General features: G+C 40.7%; 1 protein-coding gene across 2 annotated transcripts in view; it reads right to left on the bottom strand.

Annotated features, from left to right (window-relative positions):
* Positions 1 to 6,218: 6,218 nt before the first annotated feature.
* Positions 6,219 to 13,488, bottom strand: part of LOC137657611 (putative inorganic phosphate cotransporter) — a 90,036-nt gene continuing 82,766 nt past the window's right edge. For both annotated transcript variants that reach the window (XM_068391980.1, XM_068391974.1), the window contains one exon: positions 6,219 to 8,838. In XM_068391980.1, coding sequence (XP_068248081.1) covers positions 8,705 to 8,838 — 134 coding nt within the window. In that variant the 3' untranslated portion in view covers positions 6,219 to 8,704. The remainder of the gene's footprint in view (positions 8,839 to 13,488) is intronic.

Genomic DNA, 13,488 nt, shown 5'->3' with positions numbered 1-13,488 from the left:
CGCCTTTATTAGGCCTCTTCGATTAACTTCCCTTTTATTATAAACATATAAAAATAATTTTTATGTTTTGTTTATATGCGACCTTTCCTAATAGTAGGCGGTCCTAACTTGGAACCGAAGTTAATCAACGTTGAGCCCGTTATATCGTATTTAACCTTTAAAGAACATAAAACTTTTAAATTTAATGTTTTATGAAAGAATTTCTTTGATAGTCTCGTACTGTTTTCAAAGATGAACTAACGTTTAGTTTTTTAGTCTACGCAGTTGTTGACGTTCAGGACGTTCAACATGCGCTCTATCGTTACGATAGAGAGAGAGTTTTTCACGGTTTCACTTTGCAGTAAGAGTAAACCGATTCTGACGTTTCGTTCATTCTTTCTTAGCTTTAATGGTTTTAATTCTAAATTAAAGGAACTTTTTATTTGGAAAACCTTTCAGTTTTTTCCTTTAGCATATATCATGTTTTGACGATATATAATTGGGCTCTTCTCTCAGGTGCGAAATCTAGAGAGAAAGAGAGAGATAGAGACGGAGGGAGAGAGAGGAGAAAAAAAGTTTCGTTCAAGCGGGTAACGTTGTTCTCGTTTTACTCTCCTCCCTAGTCGCTGTAGGGGAAGAAGGTAAAACGTTTCTAGGGTTTTATTCTTGTTCCCAGGCTATGTGCGGTGAGAGATTGTTAACGTAGTTTATTTGAACTAGTGTTTAGTCTCTTTCCCAGCCACTGAATTCTTTATCTTTACTGTATATATGTTTTCTGTTGCATTATACGACTGTTTTCGCAATTACTACCTTTTAATAAAGGGTAGGATTGCGTGTTTCAGGTAGAAATCAGTAAAAGTTTCGATTTCAGTGAAATAAGTGCAAAACAGAAAATCAAAGTGATAAAGTGATATGCGCAAAGTGTTACAGTGTTGCGTCCGAGGGTTCGTCTGTTCGTGCCTGTCGTTCACCTAGTCCGGGACCTCTTGCAAGCTCCCAAGCCCAGGGGAGAAGTAATGTCGAACGACTTATGGGTTCGTCAGGCCTTGATCAACGAACAGACGTTTCCCTCCGTGGTTTCGGGCGTATCTACCCAAGATCGCCCCACCCACACAAAGACGAGAGAGCCCATTTACTTCTCGTCTGCAGAAGAGGTTTCTCGTAGGAAACCTTGGACCAAGGTCTCGCAGCTTATTAAGTGCAAGTCGGTCCCTTCCGCGCAAGTCCAACGGCCCAGGTGTAGCCACTGGGTCAGTTCGGACTCGCTGCAGTCTTCCGATGACTGCACACCTCCTAAGAGAGGTAAAGCGGTACCGCAACAGGCAGTAACTCCGTCTGTTGCCGCACCCGCTGTTTTAGACCCTCAGTCACAACGGACAGTAGCTCCGTCTGTTGCCGCTTTTGTAGACCCTAAGTGGTCTTTACTGCAGTCTATGCAGAATCAGTTAGCTGCGGTTATGCAGGAGTTTCGTGCGGAGAAGGTTGACACTGCTCTCGTTAGCCTACAACCTGCCACGGTTGTGCGCCCAGCTCACGCTGAGGCTGCCTGCTCCCACACTCCGGCTGCGGAGAGGTTGGCGCTGCACCCGTTAACCTACAACCTGCCACGGTTGTGCGCCCAGCTCACGCTGAGGCTGCCTGCTCCCACACTCCGGCTGCGGAGAGGTTGGCGCTGCACCCGTTAGCCTACAACCTGCCACGGTTGTGCGCCCAGCAGACGCTGAGGCTGCCTGCTCCCACACTCCGGCTGTGAGAGCTCCTCCACCCATGCGCAGTCGACCCTGCCAGACGCATGCTGACTCCCACAGACGCACGGAGCACTCCGTTGCCGTGCGTGAGCTACCACAACAACAGGAGGGTGGAGTTAAGCTGCCGTGTTTTGACACGGTGCGTCAGCCTCCGCAACCCACTGTGGTTACCGCCACTCGCCCGCAGCAGACTAGTCAGTCAGGAGTTGAGGCTTCCCCACATAGCTTTGGTTGTTGCCAGCTCAGACTGTCAAGCAGTTACGTGACGTTGCCTTCTGGTCTGCTACTAATGCACCAGTGCTGTATGTCCTCACGCACCTGTTGTGGTTGACAGTTCAGTTTTTTGACAGTTCACAGACTGTCAAGCAGTTACATAACGTTGCCTTCTGGTCTGCTGCTAATGCACCAGTGCTGTATGTCCTCACGCACCTGTTGTGGTTGACAGTTCAGTTTTTGACAGTTCACAGACTGTCAAGCAGTTACATAACGTTGCCTTCTGGTCTGCTGCTTATGCACCAGTGAGACCCTCACTGAGATAACCTAGCTTTTCTCGGACAAGGTTCCTGTAGATGAGAAAGTGCTGTTCTCCCTCCTATTGATATTCCTTTGAGGACTCTGTCATTTGGAGAGGAGCCTTAAGCTGCTTAGCCTCCTATGGACTTTAATTAAAGCATTACAAGGCTTCCAGGGATGGTAAATGGTTCCGCTTCAGTCGCTAACCCCGTCTGTTGCCACACCTGCTCCCGTAGACCCTAATGGGCTTTGCTGCAAGACATGCAGTCCAAGCTTGTGTCCTTGATAGAGGACTTTTTACAGAGAAGAACCTTCTGGCCAACAACCTTCCTACCGGTTGGTTGTGCGCCCTGTTGACACTGAGGTATCCTACTCGCGTCCGCCAGTTGAGGTGGTTCCTCCACCGATGCGACCCAGTGTGGGTTGCCAGTCGCACGTTGACGTTAAGCGACGCTCGGAGGTGGTTGTTGAAGTGTGTCACTAGGAAGACGTTCAACAACCAGCAGAGGTGACTTGTTGTGACGCAGTGTGTCAACCTCAGCAACCCGGTAGGGTGTTGACTGCACAACCCAGACAGTCTAGACAGTTTCGGGTTGACGCTGTACTTCCTCGCGTCCCCATGGTTGACAGTTCACAGACTGTGCAGCAGTACCATGATATTGCGTCCGGCTCCGTCACGCATCCACCAGTGCGACCGGATTCAGCGAGTCAGACGTTGCCCACTCCGTTGCCGTTTCCTCATCAGTATCGGATAAGGAACCCTCTGATGAGGACGTTGCTGAACTAGACGATCAACCCCCAGCCCTGCTATCCATCCAGAAGATGCTGAAGAAGGAACGCTGCCCTGTCAGGCTGTGGATGAGTCTGGTAAGGACACTGTCATCCGTGGTTCTTTTGTGTCACTTGGAAGACTACACCTCCGTCCTCTTCTGTATCATCTAGCTTTTCACTGGAAAAAGGACAAGACGCTAGAAGCGGTCTCGATCCCGGTTTCCGGAAAGATAAAGTCTGGTCTGACTTGGTGAAAGGACTTTATCAACCTTAGAAAGGGTCTTCCCCTGTCTGTTCAGACTCCCAACCACGTTCTCTTCTCGGACGCATCGGACGTAGGCTGGGGTGCGACATTAGGCGCTAGGGAATGCTCTGGATTATGGAACTCGAGTCAAAGGACAATGCATTTCAACGGCAAGAAGCTACTGGCAGTACGTCTGACCTGGAAAAGCTTCAGGTCTCTCCTTCAAGGCAAAGTGGTGGAGGTGAACTCGGACAACACCCGGCTTTGATGTACATCTCCAACCAAGGAGGGGCCTACTCTCTGACATGGTACGAGATCGCAAGAGACCTCCTCACCTGGTCAACAGGTCTAGACTTTTCACTAGTAACGAGGTTCATCCAAGGCAACTTGAATGTCATAGCAGATTGTCTCAGTAGGAAGGGACAAATAATTCCAACAGATTGGACCCTCCACAAGGATGTATGCAAGAGACTTTGGGCCACCTGGGGCCAGCCAACCATAGATCTCTTCGCAACCTCGATGACCAAGAGGCTCCCAATAGTTTGCTCACCTATCCCGGACCCAGCAGTAGTTCATATAGATGCCTTTCTACTAGATTGGTCACATCTAGATCTATATGCATTCCCTCCGTTCAAGATTGTCAACAAGGTACTGCAGAAGTTCGCCTCTCACGAAGGGACAAGGTTGACGCTAGTTGCTTCCCTCTGGCCCGCGAGAGAATAACTCACCGAGGTACTTCGATGGCTAGTAGACGTTCCCAGAACACTTCCCCTAAGGGTGGACCTTCTACGTCAGCCACGCGTAAAGAAGGTACACCAAGGCCTCCACGCTCTTCGTCTGACTGCCTTCAGATTATCGAAAGACTCTCGAGAGCTAGAGGCTTTTCGAAGGAGGCAATCAGAGCGTTTGCTAGAGCAAGGAGAACATCCACCCTTAGAATCTACCAATCGAAGTGGGAAATCTTCCGAAACTGGTGCAAGTCAGTATCCGTATCCTCGACCAGTACCTCTGTAACTCAAATAGCTGACTTTCTCTTATATCTGAGGAAAGAACGATCTCTTTCAGCTCCCACTATCAAGGGTTACAGAAGCATGTTGGCATCAGTCTTCCGTCACAGAGGCTTAGATCTTTCCAACAATAAAGATCTACAAGACCTCCTTAAGTCTTTTGAGACCACGAAGGAGCGTCGTTTGGTTACACCTGGTTGGAATTTAGACGTGGTACTAAGATTCCTTATGTCAGACAGGTTCGAACCGCTTCAATCAGCCTCCCTGAAAGATCTCACCTTTAAGACTCTTTTCCTGATATGCTTAACCACAGCTAAAAGAGTCAGTGAGATTCATGCCTTCAGCAAGAACATCGGATTCTCATCCGAAACGGCTACATGTTCTACAACTTGGTTTTCTAGCCAAACACGAGCTGCCTTCTCGGCCTTGACCAATATCGTTCGATATTCAAAACTTATCGCATGGTTTGAAATGAACTAGAAAGAGTATTATGTCCTGTAAGAGCTCTTAAGTTCTATTTAAAAACCTTTACGAGGCCCGTCTGAAGCTTTATGGTGTTCAGATAAGAATCCATCTTTGCCTTTGTCAGAGAATTCTTTATCCTATTTTATCAGACTGTTAATACGAGAAGCTCATTCCCATCGGAATGAGGAAGACCAAGCTTTGCTGAAGGTAAGGACACACGAAGTTAGAGCTGTCGCAACTTCCGTGGCCTTTAAACAAAATAGATCTCTGCAAAGTATATTCGACGCAACCTATTGGAAAAGCAAATCAGTGTTCGCGTCTTTTATCTTAAGAATGTCCAGTCTCTTTACGAGAACTGCTACACTCTGGGACCATTCGTAGCAACGAGTGCAGTAGTGGTGAGGGCTCCACCACTACAATTCCCTAATTCCATAACCTTTTTAATCTTTCTCTTGAAATGTTTTATTATTGTTTTGGGTTGTCCGGAAGGCTAAGAAGCCTTTCGCATCCTACTTGATTTGGCGGGTGGTCAAAGTCATTTCTTGAGAAGCGCCTAGATTAGAGGTTTTGATGAGGACCTTTAGTATGGGTTGCAACCCTTCATACTTCAGCTCCTAGGAGTCGCTCAGCATCCTATGAGGATCGCGAGGCTCAGTAAGGAAGACGTACTTAAAAAGGCAGAGTAATTGTTCAAGTCGACTTCCTTACCAGGTACTTATTTATTTTATGTTTGTTATTTTGAATAACTGCTAAAATGAAATACGGAATACTTAGCTCATAATAATGTCAACATGTAATGCTGGTCTCTACCCACCCCCCTGGGTGTGAATCAGCTATAAGTTTAATATTGAAAAATGTTATTTTCCTTAGTAAAATAAATTTTTGAATATACTTACCCGATGATCATAAATTAAAGGACCCACCCATCCTCCCCAATAGAGACCCAGTGGACAAAGGAGAAAATTGGTTCTTTGTTGACATCGAGTACTTGAGTACCTACTTGACAGATGGCGCTGTTGATGTACACCCCCACCTGTATAGCGATCGCTGGCGTATTCCGCCCGTAGGTTTTTCTGTCGGGCAGCAGAGCTGACAGCTATATGATCATCGGGTAAGTATATTCAAAAATTTATTTTACTAAGGAAAATAACATATTATTTCTAAATGTCAATTTTTTTTTTTTTTTAATTTTGTATTGGAAATGAGAGAGTTTGTTGGAGTAAAATTAAATGAACACATTACTTCATTATCTAGAAGTTCTGCCCTGTGTAGATGTTTATATTCTAAATTAGCCTATAACATAACACCTTAAAAGTAATGCACTTATTTTTTACACAGGAAAAATAATGCAAAATTGGAAAAGGCAGCCTTACATTACTGCCTACATGCTGAACACCAAAGTCGTTATGACTTACTCCCTCAGACCCCAACACCTTGTTGTGCATCTGCACACTACTGAGTAATTAAAAGGGAAAAGGAAAAGCACGTAAGTGTATTATTATTGTTCAGTATTATGTTTATTTTGAATACTGTATTTTGATTATCAACAACGCTTAGAAAAGTAAACTTGAATTTGAATACAATTCATCCCTGATAAAAAATAAAAGGAAAACATTGCTTAACTTAAAAATAAAATTTGCTATGAAACTAGAAATTCTCTAAAGGACAAAACTATTACCATTATATTTAGTGTGTATACACTATCACAAAATTATTTTACACCAAACGTTTTTCAAAGATTAGTACATTCATCCTGTGCCATCTTTTGACCAGTTGTAATTGAAGGGATGAACATAAATTAAAGATAGCTTACAATATTTCTGCATGACATGCTTCTCACTCAATGTAAATGTCTCAAATGTTTGATGTGTGTTGTACTTCAAAAATTCTTCTATATATTTGTACTGGCATTTTACAAAGTATATCAATTATATACTACCTTCTGTATTTAGAAATAAAATGGCCTTTATTTTGTGATACATATGAACATAATCTCTAAAACATTTTTCAATGGTTGTATCTAATATTTATACTTTTCAAGAATTAACTAATATTCAATAAAGATGGCAGTTCTCGATACAGTGAAAGACATTAGGAGTTCAACATCCCTATCCCTCTTCAACAAAGATAATAATTTATTCTTAACCTTTCAATGTTAAATATGATGTCACCTATACAGTACTATACATATCAAATACAGCATTACAATTACTGTTCTTTTAAGATTATTTTCATACACTGTACCAAAACAACATAAAGGACGGTATTTTACAAAATGTATTTATAATTGATGCAGATCCAACCTATCCAAACACCTTAAAACTATTCACAACAATTCTTCTGGCTATCCTATGGCCAGTCAAATATAAAATTATATTTGCAGTATATATGAAAGTATTATATGAAGTGGATTATGAGAATATCACTGCTTGAAAGAATGGAAAATAATGAAATAAGGAGAGAGCAGGCATAGTGTAGATTACAGAGATGATAAGTGTCACAACTGAGATGGTGCGTGCACACGTTGAGGATGGAGGGTGGGGAGGGAGTGAAGAGGGCTTGGGAGAAACCTGTTATGGGGAGAAGATCAAGAGGGAGTCAGAGAATTAGATGCTGAGATAAGGTGAAGGATGGTCTGGTGAGAATTAGATGCTGAGATAAGGTGAAGGATGATCTGGTGAGGTTTAGTGGAAGAGGATGCCTTTGATAGAAGGCATTGGAGAGGACGCATCCGGCAACCAACCCTTTAATGTGAGTGTAACGGTGGGAAAGAATTATAAGAGAACTTTATTGTACTAAATGTTTTTTCTACAATTTAAAATTACATTAGATTTATAAAGTAAAGCATTCCTCATGTTTTAAAAGCCTAATAAAAAATTTAATGTCCTTAAGAAGAGACTTAAAGGCTAATGTGACCACAATACACAATTATGTTTTGAAGTTTTAACCCCCTGAGTTCTATTCAATAGCAATATATATGCTTGGAAGAAAGTAAATGTTAATTAATTCTTTGAATTTTGATAATGAAAGAATGCAATCAACTAAACTGGAAATAAATAAAAAGTTAGTCTTTCAACACGAAATGAGCTCTACAGTCAAAGAAATGGATGATTTGATGCAATTAACCCATAGAAAACAAAGCGTTGAATTAATCTACCAAGAAAAAGCAAATACAATAGAAATTAAAATATTTGTAAATTGAATTGGCATAAAAACTAGGAAATTGCATACATCAGTGAAATTACAGACAGTTTAAGAGATCACGAATGATGATGAAATATTAGTGTAAAGTCTTGATGGGAAATGTCAGTTGCTATCAAAATCACCACCTTTACAAATCTTGATGAGTTCCATGAAAATATATTTATCACAGTTTCAGCCTTAAAAACTCTTGATATTTACAATGAAAAATATCAAATGTCAGAAATTTTAAATCTTACCATTAGAATTGTTTAGTATTTGCTTCTTTATTTGAATTGATAGGCTAGTACTACATATAATTTTACAATAATAGGAGAATTTTATAATAATGTGTATATACTTAACCCTTTTACCCCCAGGCTATTTGGAAATTTCCAACCCTTAACCCCCAGGGGTTATTTTTTTTTCAAGCACATTTTGCAGTATATTTTTTTTTAAATTGCTCCAACAGCCTTAATTTTCGTCATAGAGAGGTCAGGTCGGTCTCATTCTCTTGAAGAATGCCTGAAGTTTCTCCAAAAATTATCAAAAATATGCAAAAAAAAATTTAAATAGCAGTATTTTGCAAGGATGTACCGGTATGTCCTTGGGGGTAAAGGGATGAGTTTTGTGAAACATACCAGCACGTCCTTTGGGGGTAAAAGGGTTAACATTATCAGAATTTTATAACACATTTTAAATTACCTGTATATAAGAGTTAGAGTTGATGACAAGATTGTGCAAGTTTAATGTTGCTCAAATCATCACATGTTTCCGAATACAACCGAGCAAAATGCTCAAAACACTTCTGGAACCTGTGAAATATCTCTTTTTACTTCACCAGCATTTGATACCTCTTGATTGTGATTCTGGTTTGGAATGGATCCATACTGACTTCCTTGCTCCTCTCTCTCTATCTTTGATGCATTATCTGAAAATGATAACTGTCAGAGTAGGGTTTGAAACTTATAAACTAAGACTGAAAGTGATAACTGTCAGAGTAGGGTTTGGAACTTATACACTAAGACTGAAAGTGATAACTGTCAGAGTAGGGTTTGGAACTTATACACTAAGACTGAAAGTGATAACTGTCAGAGTAGGGTTTGAAACTTATACACTAAGACTGAAAGTGATAACTGTCAGAGTAGGGTTTGGAACTTATACACTAAGACTGAAAGTGATAACTGTCAGAGTAGGGTTTGAAACCTATAAACTAAGACTGAAAATGATAACCGTCAGAGTAGGGTTTGAAACCTATAAACTAAGACTGAAAATGATAACTGTCAGAGTAGGGTTTGAAACTTATAAACTAAGACTGAAAATGATAACTGTCAGAGTAGGGTTTGAAACTTATAAACTAAAACTGAAAATGATAACTGTCATAGTAGGGTTTGAAACTTATAAACTAAAACTGAAAATGATAACTGTCAGAGTAGGGTTTGAAACTTATAAACTAAAAGATTCTCTGCTTAAATAGCTTCAGTATATTATGATAGGGGAAAAAATTAGACCTTATCAAGTAATCATATTTATGCTTCTTGATGAGAAAAAGAAAAATAAGATTTGAGTACAGTATAAATTAAAAGAGCTTTTCAAGTTACTAATAACAACAGTAGGCTATACTGTATTTTGTTATGATATAAACTGTAACATGAAATATTATATCTTTTTACTTATATATTACAAGAAAGAATATAAAAATACTTTCAACACTAGTAACCAAAAGGATACAATAATCATATAAAATTATGCCAAGTACAGTACAGTACTGTAATGTGACCAGAAAAATATTTAGCTTTAAAGTATTATAGTATCTCTGTTTACTAGTAACTGAATAAAAGCAAGCCAGTTTACGAACAAATTGATTTATGAGCATAAAAAATCAAATCTGTTTATGAGCAGTGTATCAGTCTGCAAGTAAAATTACCCTCTATATGCCCATATATTGTGTGAAAAGTACTAACATAACTAGCACGAAATCAGTCACGCCATATGCAGTGTTGACATGATTTTTACCAGATTTTCTTGCCATTTTAAAGTAAAGACAAAAGCAGTCGTCTTTGGTTAGGATTCTTGTCAAAATTAAATGTGAGGGCATAAAAAAAGACGAACAAGTGTCCATAAAGCATAAATTAAGCAAGTCAGTTAATGATAGTGAGAAAAAACCTTAAAATTTTACCACAAATGATCATGGAGGGAGATTATCCTTCCAAGCAGTAACACCATCCTTATCCTCCTCCCACTCTCACGTCTCCCTCCCACCAGCCATGATTTTTCTCAAAGGTGAAGTGCGAGTTAATTAGAAAATATTTCTTTTTTATTGCAAATGATTAATTTCTATTCATTTCTGATGTTAAGGATTATAATTTCTTCACTAAATTTTATTACAAACCTTTAAGTGTGTATATGTGTATTTATATACCATGTACTTGTGGAATGCATCAAATGGATTGCTTCTATTTCAGAGAAAAACGGCTTTAGAACAAAAGCTTTTTAGGTTACGAACTTGCTCCCAGAAAGAATTAAACTTGTAAACTGAGGTACAATACTGTGTAATATGAGATGTCTTTCTTTTTATAACTGGTCATGATTTTTAGTCACCTATTAAAAGAAGTGGTTCATATGAAAGGATACAAATTTTTTTTTCAATTATGTTGAACAGAATTTCATTAATACTGGCTCTTTTGTTTCTGTGGGATGATCTCCAGTGGTCTCCTCTGGATCAAAACACCTTGTTTTACTGATCCTGGTATGTGACCACAGCTTGGGAAGGCTAACTTTTGTGTCCCCTCCCCTCCCGAGGAGACCTCTGTGTAAGTTGGGGCTCTGAATGGGAAACGAGCCAGTCTCTTAATGGGATGTTTCGGAACCTGTTGCGGAAACTTATATGAAGCGGCCTTATGAAAGGGGGTTTTCTTCTTTTTAAGAAAAAGCTGATATCCTTTCCTTTACTTCTACTGAAGGGACATGGCCATTGCCTCTACATTAGTTTTGGTTTGTCCACAAGGGCTTGGGGAAAGAGCAATTTACACAGTGGATCCCTGTGCAAAAATTTCCTTTAATTCCACTTTCCCCAAATCAATGGTAGATAGAACATGGAGCTTTACCTTGTACTTTGACTTAATAAAGTTCTGGAGGGCTTCGTAAACAGGCTTACCTAACAACTTGACCATTGCTGAAGTGGCCATCTAGGAACCCTCTGTAGCCCCCACTTCCAAGGATGTCACAGTAGACACCAAGTTGAACAGGGTCTATCAGGCACTAAATTCCATGAATTAATGGTCTCCAAATTGATTGGTTCCAACCTGAGTGTCCCACTTCTTATGCAAAAGGACATTACAAATTTTTTTTTAGTTCCTTGAGGCCCTCAAACTCCTTGGGGTATACTAGAATTCCAAAAAGGGCTATACTCCTTTAGCAAGGTAAACTCACCCTTACGTAGTACAGTACCCCCCTCATAGGCTTTGATGCTAATTTTGTAATTTTTGCTAGAAATGGTGTTTTCTGGCTAAGCACTGTCATTCTGACCACTGAAACATCAAGCAAACTGTGGTTGAGAAGAAAGTCTCCGTCGTCTGATATTGTTTCTGCTAAATTATTGACAGCTGCTTTGTAAGGCATCAGAACAACCTACTTTGGGGTCAGCTGGGGTCATCCCCTAAGAGATGGATCTTTGAATCTTTATCTCAAGTCTGGAAATGCTGCCAGGTTCTCAAACTCTATCACCAAATGGCAAATCCCTATATTTGTGCCTAAAAACATTATATTCAGGACAGAATGTGCAACCATCAGTGTCATTAAGGGTTACCTACTAAATCCCCTTCATCTACCTCCATGGTAGAAGAATCTTCTGTCCCACTAATGAGCCTTCTGCACTTGGAACAGAAGGAAAAACATCTACTGAACCCTTCCTGGGAACCCAAAGGCTCAGCAACAACTGGAAATGATAGCCCCATTGGAGAATTCCTTGTAAACTGAACACCTGCAGGTCCAGCGACAGTTGAATCTGTTGGAACAGAAGAAAGCAATCCTGCAGAGGAATCCTGTGGAAGCTGGTAAGCTGAAAGACCAGCAAGGGCTGAACCCAGGGGGTCCAAAATAAAAGATTGCCATAAGGACCCTCATTGGAAGCTGGAAACCTGAAGGTCCAGCCACACCCATACTCCTAGACTGAAGTGTGAAAGAGTCAGATGTCAGGTCAATGGTACCTGGCCGGACTGAGCCAGAGAATGGCTGGCTATAAAGGATGTGGATCGAAGCCTCTACTATTCTAGTTATCAGTGCAGCACTTACCGGGGACGCAGGCATACCAAATCCAGGTAGACAAGTAACCTGCATAGTGGAACCCTGACCTGGGTCTGACCTAGGTAGAGGCATGGATGTCAAGATGTTCCCAGAGGGATACATAATTCTTGGAGCAACAAAAAGAGCTCTTCTTAGGGACCCAACAGTAATGCTTCCTCCTCTGCGGTGTCTAGATCATTTTTAGACCCAAAATCAATGACATGGATAGGCGCATAGTCCACTAGGGCCCCATTTTCGAATCCGCTAACTGCTGAATATGTTATTTTCATTAGTAAAATAAATTTTTGAATATACTTACCCGATGATCATATAGCTGTCAGCTCTGCTGCCCGACAGAAAAACCTACGGGCGGAATACGCCAGCGATCGCTATACAGGTGGGGGTGTACATCAACAGCGCCATCTGTCAAGTAGGTACTCAAGTACTCGATGTCAACACAGAACCAATTTTCTCCTCTGTCCACTGGGTCTCTATTGGGGAGGATGGGTGGGTCCTGTAATTTATGATCATCGGGTAAGTATATTTAAAAATTTATTTTACTAATGAAAATAAAATTTTTCAATATTAAACTTACCCGATGATCATATAGCTGATTCACACCCAGGGGGGTGGGTAGAGACCAGCATTACATGTTGACATTATTATGAGCTAAGTATTTCGTATTTAATTTTAGCAGTTATTCAAAATAACAAACATAAAATAAATAAGTACCTGGTAAGGAAGTCGACTTGAACAATTACTCTGCCTTTTTAAGTACGTCTTCCTTACTGAGCCTCGCGATCCTCATAGGATGCTGAGCGACTCCTAGGAGCTGAAGTATGAAGGGTTGCAACCCATACTAAAGGTCCTCATCAAAACCTCTAATCTAGGCGCTTCTCAAGAAATGACTTTGACCACCCGCCAAATCAAGTAGGATGCGAAAGGCTTCTTAGCCTTCCGGACAACCCAAAAACAATAATAAAACATTTCAAGAGAAAGATTAAAAAGGTTATGGAATTAGGGAATTGTAGTGGTGGAGCCCTCACCACTACTGCACTCGTTGCTACGAATGGTCCCAGAGTGTAGCAGTTCTCGTAAAGAGACTGGACATTCTTAAGATAAAAGACGCGAACACTGATTTGCTTTTCCAATAGGTTGCGTCGAATATACTTTGCAGAGATCTATTTTGTTTAAAGGCCACGGAAGTTGCGACAGCTCTAACTTCGTGTGTCCTTACCTTCAGCAAAGCTTGGTCTTCCTCATTCAGATGGGAATGAGCTTCTCGTATTAACAGTCT

This window comes from Palaemon carinicauda, chromosome 1 (assembly GCF_036898095.1).
Source record: "Palaemon carinicauda isolate YSFRI2023 chromosome 1, ASM3689809v2, whole genome shotgun sequence".
NCBI lineage: Eukaryota > Metazoa > Arthropoda > Malacostraca > Decapoda > Palaemonidae > Palaemon > Palaemon carinicauda.
This window is presented reverse-complemented; position numbering and strand designations above follow the sequence as displayed.